This window comes from Coenobita brevimanus, chromosome 54, assembly GCF_032717465.1.
Source record: "Coenobita brevimanus isolate Jiangsu-jjx chromosome 54, ASM3271746v2, whole genome shotgun sequence".
Taxonomy (NCBI): Eukaryota; Metazoa; Arthropoda; class Malacostraca; order Decapoda; family Coenobitidae; genus Coenobita; species Coenobita brevimanus.
In genome coordinates this window covers 23,377,351-23,386,319 of record NC_137007.1, presented here as the reverse complement: position 1 = coordinate 23,386,319, position 8,969 = coordinate 23,377,351, and the positions used below count along the sequence as shown (strand labels likewise).

Here is an 8,969-nt window from a genome sequence, read left to right as displayed (position 1 = left end):
TGGGTTGGGGTTGGAGAGAGAGAGAGAGAGAGACCGACAGACAGACAAAGGATAGCACAGAAGTAGGTATGGTGTGGAAAGGCCATGGGGTTCAGGGAAAGAACTATGACCTTAGTAATTATGGTATTAGGGTTGGCTTGGGTTGGAGAGAGAGAGAGAGAAAGAGAACACAAGTACAAGTATGGTCTTTCCAATTTATCCAGATCGTTTAGGCGTTGTCCTTCACGGGACTTGCCCTACGTGCAATGTTGCCAGTTTCTACTGGGCCAATTATCGGATTAGACACAAGGGTTAACCCTCACTCCCAGCTCTCTCTCTCTCTCTCTCTCTCTACATATAAAATCAACATTTTATGGAGATTTATTTCTATAAAAAGTCTATACGGTTTTATGAATTATTAGAATTTGAGGAAATGCCTCCTGACTTCGTCTGTCTGTCTGCCTCTCTCTCTCTCTCTCTCTCTCTCTCTCTCTCTCTCTCTGCATATAAAATCTACAGTTTATGGTGACTTATTTCTATAAAATGTCTATACGGTTTTATGAATTATTATAGTTTGAGGAAAAGCCTCCTGACTCTCTCTCTCTCTCTCTCTCTCTCTCTCTCAGCACTATGTTTTTCTTATTTATGTGATACTTTCTTCCTTAAAGTATGATGTTTTATATTTTCTCTAATTTTGACTTTTTTTCCACACCACCTCTGAGGTAAAAGTCAAGGCGCATTTTTTTATAGAGGTTTTCCCCAGGAGGCCTATTCCTCTCCCTCATCTTTAGTCTGAAAATTCATCAGAACTCTCTGCTGTGTTGATTATAAGTGAATCCACAAAATGATCGACCGCTATATCTTGCTTTCCGTCTTCTTGTTGAAGGTGTTCAGCATGCTGAACTGCCTGCATCCAGTTGTGTGGTGTTATGTAACTCAAAGCCTCTTTAACAAGAAGTTTTAAGTCAGCCATTTTAAAGGTGTTTTTCTTGGCAATGTAGGACTTTACTTGAGCCCAAATGAGCTCAGTAGGGTTGTATTGGCAGTGGTAAGGTGGTAACCTTACAACCCTATGCCCGGCTTCTTCTGCAATCTTGTCAGTGCAGTACTTTTTGCTGACAGCAAATTTCTTTGCAAGTTCGTAAAGCTCGGCTTTTAGCAAGTCGTCACTGGGCTGAACACCTTTCTTCTCAAGCCAGTCCTTTAGGTCTGCTTTCCTCCAAGATGAGCTTGGCATTTTTTCAAGTTGTACCGAATGGTAGGGAGCATTGTCCATGACGATTATCGAGCTGGGTGCAATGTTAGACAGCAACTGATTCTTGAACCATTCTTCAAAAACCGTAGAATTCATCTGCATGTGATAATCTCCGTCGTTTTTAGCTTGGAAAATTAATTCAGCATTGTCGATGAAGCCATCTTTTGTTCCCGCATGGAGAATAATTAGTCGACTTCCTTTTCCAGTGGGTGGTTGTACTCCTGTTGCTTCTTGAGATGTAATGTCTGCCCAGCATTGTCTAACAGAGTAATTCTGGTTCACCCAGGTTTCATCCAGATATACAATGTTCTGGAAAGACTGCTTAACATGCCGCATTTCTTGCAAAAATTGAGTTCGAGCAGCAGCAAGATTGCATCTTTCCATAAGGAATTTTCGACCATCAACTTTTCCATACTTGAAACCAATCTCTGTGAGAATCTTGCGCATGGACTCAATGCATCCATTGAAGGAGATATTTTCCTTAAGTTCTTCTTTTATTTTATGCAGTGTAGGGATCTCCTTCCTTTCATAGAATCCTAAGACGGTTCTTCTCACCACACGTTTGTTGAAGTCGTCTAAATTAGTGATGGTTGCAGAGCGCTTCTTTGCTGGTGACGAGAGTACAGGCTGTTCTGGTGACTTTTGTGTAATGCAGGCTTGATTGAAGGAAGAGCAAATTCGTCTGACTGTTACTTCACTCACATTGGTGGCCTTTGCTGTTCGAGCAACAGCTTTTGAGGGATCAATTATAGGTCCTCTGTTTGCCTTCTCTTCTAAAAAATACTTATTTATGCTGTAAATAAGTTCTTTTTCTTGACTGTGGAGCAGACGAGGGTGAGTAGTAGGGGTAGGAGCTTCCATCTTTGATGGTGGTCAGAGAGGAAATGACCTGCGGATTGACACCTGACCTACCCTCACTAACTCACCTACAAGCGTGACAATGTTGGAAAGCAATGTTGCCAAGTGTTGAGGTTATAAATAGTCATTGTTATTATTAAAAACAACAGCCATTTTTTTACACTATATACTGTAGCCATATTAGAGAATTTTATATATATATACTGTAAATAAATTTCATTTAGAAGTAGTAAATAGCTGACATGAGACAGAGAGGTGTGTTTTGGTACAGATTTGGCAGCGTTGCTTGAAGGGGAACTCCCGTGAGGGACAATGCCCAAACGATCTGGATATTTTGGAAGGACCCTAGTGTCTTTACTTGACTCCATCATTTGTTGCTCTGACTGACCTCCCCTCCCACCCCCTGCACAATTTTTTTCGTACGGTATCTGCGGATTTTTCGTGAGTCGATCCTTCATAGTTAGGGGTTTCACTGAATGTATATATATATATATACTGTATATATATATATATATATATATATACTGTATATATATATATATATATATATATATATATATATGTACATATATATATATATATATATATATATATATATATACACATATATATATATATATATATATATATATATATATACATATATATATATATATATATATATATAAATATATATAAATATATGTATATATATATATATATATATGTATATATATATATATATATATATATATATATATATATATATATACATATATATACATATATATATATATATATATACATATATATATATATATATATATAAATATACGTATATATATATATATATATATATATATATATATATATATATATATATATATATATATATGTGTGTATATATATATATATATATATATATATATATATATATATACGTATATATATATATAGATATCTATCTATATATGTATATATATATATATATATGTATATATATATATATATATATATATATATATATGTATATACATATATATATATATATATATATATATATATATATATATATATGTATATACATATATATATATATATATATATATATATATATATATATATATATATATATACAGGGTGTAACGCGACGTATGACAAAAACTTACACCAATGATCTATCATGTAATTCTGAGTATATTTTGTTCTATAAACATATGCTCTCTGCAACCCCAGTTCAGTACCCAGCATTCGGCTGTTTTGTGTAAAAGCTCGTCTCTTGCATGCGCCATTGGGTGAGAGCTTCGCAGGGCGACGGGAGACGAGTATTATTAGCTTATACTGTACTATACATAAAAATCCCATATCCTATCAGTACACACGAGTTTTAAGAAGAAACTTTACGTAGTCTATTGATTCTTTAACATCAAGTCATGCATTCATGCAATTCTTTTGCACATATCGACTGTAATTAAGGGTTAAATTCAAATTTTATGGCTTGCAAGGGAGTAGGGAGGGAGGGAGGACAGGCTGGTGTGTTGTTGCCAGTTATGTAATATTTGGTTTGTAGGATGTTGCTACCGGCATTATCATAACACCCACAGCTCATTCAGTGAAAGAACATTACCATACTGAGTGACTAGCCTCACTTTAAGTCAGGAGTAATATTATTATTCATAACAATTTTTCTGCTGCAAGTAAACTTGGCACCATTTTTTTTATATGCTGACGTGAGAACAGTGACACAGGATTGCCAATGGCCAATGTAACGAGTATGTTGCTAGACCTATTTTCTTGCTTCTACTTGCGGCACTAACATCTAGCAACATGATATCTAGCTACATTCTGGATATTTTTGCCATTTTTAGGTGATATTCTAGAGATTTTATCGTATTTTCTAGCGATGTTTTGCAGTGTTTGTTATCTAGCGACATTCTAGCAAGTTTTCAGGACTAAACTAGCGAGACTGATGATGAGGACTTGGCAACCCTGCGTCCAGTGTCATTTGAACGGGAACATTTGCAGGGGAGGCACATACTTTAAATACTGTTCACCGGGTTCAGCTTCACATGTTCATGAAACAGCATGCCACGTACGTACAGCAGTGAAGAATATGCAGATATCGTGTATTTTTTTACGGATTCTGCGATGATGTGCTGCAGAGAGGAACACAGGTGGAGATACCCAATTGCGCCACGTTTACTTGCAGCAGAAAAATTGTGATTAATAAAATTCTTCCTGACTTAAAGTGAGGCTAATCTCCCTTTAGAATAAGTTTTTTTTTCACTAAATGAGCTGTGGGTGTTATGATAATGCTGGTAGCAACATCCTACAAACCAAATATTACATAACTGGCAACAACACACCAGCCTGTCCTCCCTCCCTCCCTACTCCCTTGCAAGCCATAAAATTTGAATTTAATCCTTAATTACAGTCGATATGTGCAAAAGAATTGCATGAATGCATGACTTGATGTTAAAGAATCAATAGACTACGTAAAGTTTCTTCTTAAAACTTGTGTGTACTGATAGGATATAGGATTTTTATGTATAGTACAGTATAAGCTAATAATACTCGTCTCCCGTCGCCCTGCGAAGCTCTCACCCAATGGCGCATGCAAGAGACGAGCTTTTACACAAAACAGCCGAATGCTGGGTGCTGAACTGGGGTCGCAGAGAGCATATGTTTATAGAACAAAATATACTCAGAATTACATGATAGATCATTGGTGTAAGTTTTTGTCATACGTCGCGTTACGAGGGGTGATCAGAAAGAAATGACAGTGAGCCCATAAACTTTTATTAGCATGAAGAACTATCAAACTATGACTCACATTCCTTCAAAGTACTCCCCTCCAACCTCTATGCAGCGTTCCATTCTCTTTCTCCACTTCATGAAGCAAGCGTGGTACTCTGAAGACGGTATACTTCGGAGTTCTGAATTGACGGTCCGTGCCAAGTCTTGGATGCGATGAAATTGCTTCCCAGCGATGGCAGATTTAATTTTTGGAAACAACCAAAAGTCACAGGGAGCCAGGTCAGGGGAGTAGGGTGGGTGGGGGAGCAGAGTTATACCTTGTTGTTCCAGGTACTGCATAGTGAGGCGAGCTTTGTGGGGTGCAGCATTGTCGTGGTGCAGCAAAAGGCGAGACCGACGGCGGGTTGGTGCGGTGTTGGCCTTGTGTTCCAAGACTTGTGGAAGGACCTGATCTGTGTAGTATTGGGCTGTGATAGTGGACTTTTCAGGCATCACATCCACGCATATTGGTCCTTGAGAATTGAAAAAGATGGTGAAAAGGCGCTTCCGGCTGCGAAATCCTTCCTTCAAAATCTGAGGTCGAGGGTCTTCATCGCCCAACCACACCATGTTTGACTGCTTGTCACGGGTTGTGAAGAATGAAATCCAACACTGATCTCCAGTAGCAACATCTGAGAACCGTTTTGGACCATTTGGTTCAAATTCAGCAAGCCAGACACGACAAATCCTCACCCGTTCAGCCTTTTGCTCATCAGTCAACAAATGGGGTATCCATCGACAACACTTCTTCCTCAGGTGTAACTGTTCATGCACGATGTCATATGCACTCCCATAACTGATATCAAGCTCCAAGGCTAAGAACCTAAGAGTTACAGTTGGATCCTCGTCAATGATGGACCGTGCACGGACAGTTGTTGCTTCGGTCACGGATGTCCGGGGGCGTCCAGAGCGTTGTTCATCTTTCAATTCAGTTTTTCCTGCTGTGAAAGCACGAATCCAGCGGGAAACAGTTTCCAGGGAAGGAGTAGTGTCTGGATAAACTTGTAATAATTCCCCTCGAATCTCTGTTGCTTTCTTTCCCAGTTTCCACCTCGTAAAATGTAGAACCTGCAGCCTTCTTTCGAGTAATCCATGTTTCTGGCCAGAGAGCAAAAACAAGAGTGAAGCATTCACTCACAACAATAAAACAAGAAAAGTCAGGCATACGGCGACAAGTTCAAACTCGTAAGGACAGGCAACTCTGCACTCTCCTTGCTCCCCTACCTCCCCTCATTCAAGGTTTTCATGTTATAGCACGAACTGTCATTACTTTCTGATCACCCTTCGTACACCCTGTATATATATATATATATATATATATAACGGCCATACCACGTTGAGTACACCGCTTCCCGTTCGATCAGTGAAGTTAAGCAACGTTGGGTCTGGTTAGTACTTGGATGGGTGACCGCCTGGGAACACCAGATGCTGTTGGCATCCCTACGTCAAGTGGGGTTGGTGGAGGATTAGTGCCCCTCCCTGTAAAACAATTAACTCTAAGCCCTTGGCCACCCTGTCTGGGATACATGGCGTCTGGCAATGAATGAATGAATATATATATATAATATATATATATATATATATTATATATATATGTATATATGTATATATATATATATATATATATATATATATATATGTATGTATGTATATATATATATATATATATATATATATTATATATATGTATGTATGTATGTATATATATATATATATATATATATATATATATATATATATATATGTATGTAGATATATATATATATATATATATATATATATATATGTATATATATATGTATGTATATATATATATGTATATATATATATATATGTATGTATATATATATATGTATGTATGTATATATATGTATGTATATATATATATATATATATATATATATATATATATATGTATATATATATATATATATATATATATATATATATATATATATATATATATATATATATATATATATATATATATATATATATATATATATATATATATATATATATATATATATGTATGTATATATATATATATATATATATATATATATATATATATATATATATATATATATATATATATATATATATATATATATATATATATATATATATATATATATATATATATATATATATATATATAATATATATATATATATATATATATATATATATATATATATATATATATATATATATATATATATATATATATATATATATATATATATATATATATATACAGGTAAGCCCTTAATTCACGCGAACTTTTTTTACGCGATTTCGGTTATCCACGAATTTTTCGTACAATAATTAAAACATAAAATTATAGTATTCATACAAGAGAAATAAATAAAATATAAAAATGCCTACCTGCTGCCTGTGTGCATACATATATGTATGTGTGTGTGTGTGTGGAAGGTCGGTCCACACAGTCAATTTGAATCCGACGGTCGAACCATGCATGACTCGCGAATCGTTATTTGTGGCTTATTTTTCTGCCTTCCAGTGATTGCTTACCTTGTCTGCCAACCTGGGGCCTAAGCATAGTGCTAGTGATGCATGTGGTAACACACCAAAACGGACTTGTAAAGTGATGTTGCTGACAGAGAAAGTTAAAGTGTTGGACAAACTTAAGGGAGGAATGTCAACGACAATTCCCTGTCAGGACGATTCCCCGTCATTTATTTACATACCAGTTTATTTAGCAAGTACAGTACACTAGTTTTTTACTTACATGAGATATAAAATCTACCTGAAAATTTGTTATTAAAGTACTGTATTAATTAATCAGTAATAAGTATAATTATAGAATGACAGAATCATCCATGTTTTGATGGTGAATTGACTTCATGGTGAATTGTCTCTGAACCGTGTGTTTGGGGTGAGTCAACTGTTCTTACAATAAAGAAGACAGAACGTAGCATACGTGAGTCAGTGAGGGCTAGTGCACCAGACTGTGCTAAAGTGTCTTCACCTATGCCTGTGAACTGGCTTGGAACCGTATGTTTGGGGTGAATGAGTCAACTGTTTGGACAATAAAGAAGGCAGAATGTAGCATATGGGAGGCAGTGAGGGTTTGTGCACCAGACTGCTGAAGTGTCTCCACCTACGCTTGTGCTTGTCATGTTTCAGTGTTAAATTTCTTACATTTTTTTTGTTTTTCATACTTTATGCTAGTTTATAAGTTGTACGTAATGCATAAACAGTATTATTCAGATGTAATATACTTAGTAGACATGCGTAATTATGTGCAAACAAGGGCAGAATGTATACACGAATTTACCACATACGCGATGGGTCTGGGAACGTAACCCTCGCGTGAATTAAGGGCTTACCTGTATATACATACATATATATATATATATATATATATATATATATATATACATGCCACGTTGAGTACACCGCTTCCCATCCGATCAGCGAAGTTAAGCAACGTTGGGTCTGGTTAGTACTTGGATGGGTGACTGCCTGGGAACACCAGATGCTGTTGTCATCCCTACATGTCAAGTGGGGTTGGTGGAGGATTAGTGCCCCTCCCTGTAAAACAGTTAACTCTAAGCCCTTGGCCACCCCATTTGGGATACATGGCGTCTGGCAATGGATGGATGGATGGATATTCGTGAAAGATGCGGAGTGAGGAAGTCAGTGGACACCAGAATTGAAGAGAGTGTACTGAGATGGCATGGTCATGTGGAGAGAATGGATAACAATAGAGTGGTGAAGAAGGTATATCTGAGTGAATTCGAAGGAGGGAGGAGGCGAGGTAGGCCAAGGAGAAGGTGGAGAGATATGGTGGATGAATGTGTGAGGAAGAGAGGTTTGGAAGTCGGTGATGTAGTGCCCAGAAGTGATAATGAGTTGTATTTAGTTTATTTTATATGACCAAAATTTCAGTTTAGTGAGAGTGTGGCCGAGATATAGTTGTTATCATGCGGATGTGACCAGAACGTAGATTAAGTTACCTAGTTGCTAAGTCATTTTTTTTTTCGTACTGTAATTTACTGGTATTAAGTCTCTTTATGATATAAAATCTCGAGTGGATGGGAACATGTGCCTTTGGTCATGTAATCCAGCATAA

General features: G+C 36.2%; 1 protein-coding gene, 1 non-coding gene and 1 pseudogene across 2 annotated transcripts; 2 read left to right on the top strand and 1 right to left on the bottom strand.

The window, feature by feature from the left end:
- Window positions 1-766: 766 nt before the first annotated feature.
- On the bottom strand, window positions 767-7,433 carry LOC145401056 (uncharacterized). Its single transcript, XM_080273429.1, has 2 exons — window positions 7,406-7,433; window positions 767-1,950 (listed from the first exon to the last, which is right to left on the bottom strand). Exons 1-2 carry the CDS (start codon window positions 7,431-7,433, stop codon window positions 767-769), a joined length of 1,212 nt encoding a protein of 403 aa, XP_080129555.1.
- Window positions 6,186-6,304, top strand: LOC145401151 (5S ribosomal RNA). Its single transcript, XR_013897563.1, has one exon. It is a non-coding gene; the product is annotated as a 5S ribosomal RNA (ribosomal RNA).
- Window positions 7,434-8,265: 832 nt separating the features above from the next.
- Window positions 8,266-8,383, top strand: LOC145401178 (5S ribosomal RNA; annotated as a pseudogene).
- Window positions 8,384-8,969: the final 586 nt, after the last annotated feature.

Excerpts from the sequence above, each read along its gene's own strand:
- LOC145401056 (XM_080273429.1), bottom strand. The coding sequence starts at position 7,433 with ATGCTTAGGCCCCAGGTTGGCAGACAAG. Across the intron at positions 1,951-7,405 it reads GCCCCAGGTTGGCAGACAAG|CAAAGGCCACCAATGTGAGT; the intron begins GTAAGCAATCAC and ends TTGCTCGAACAG.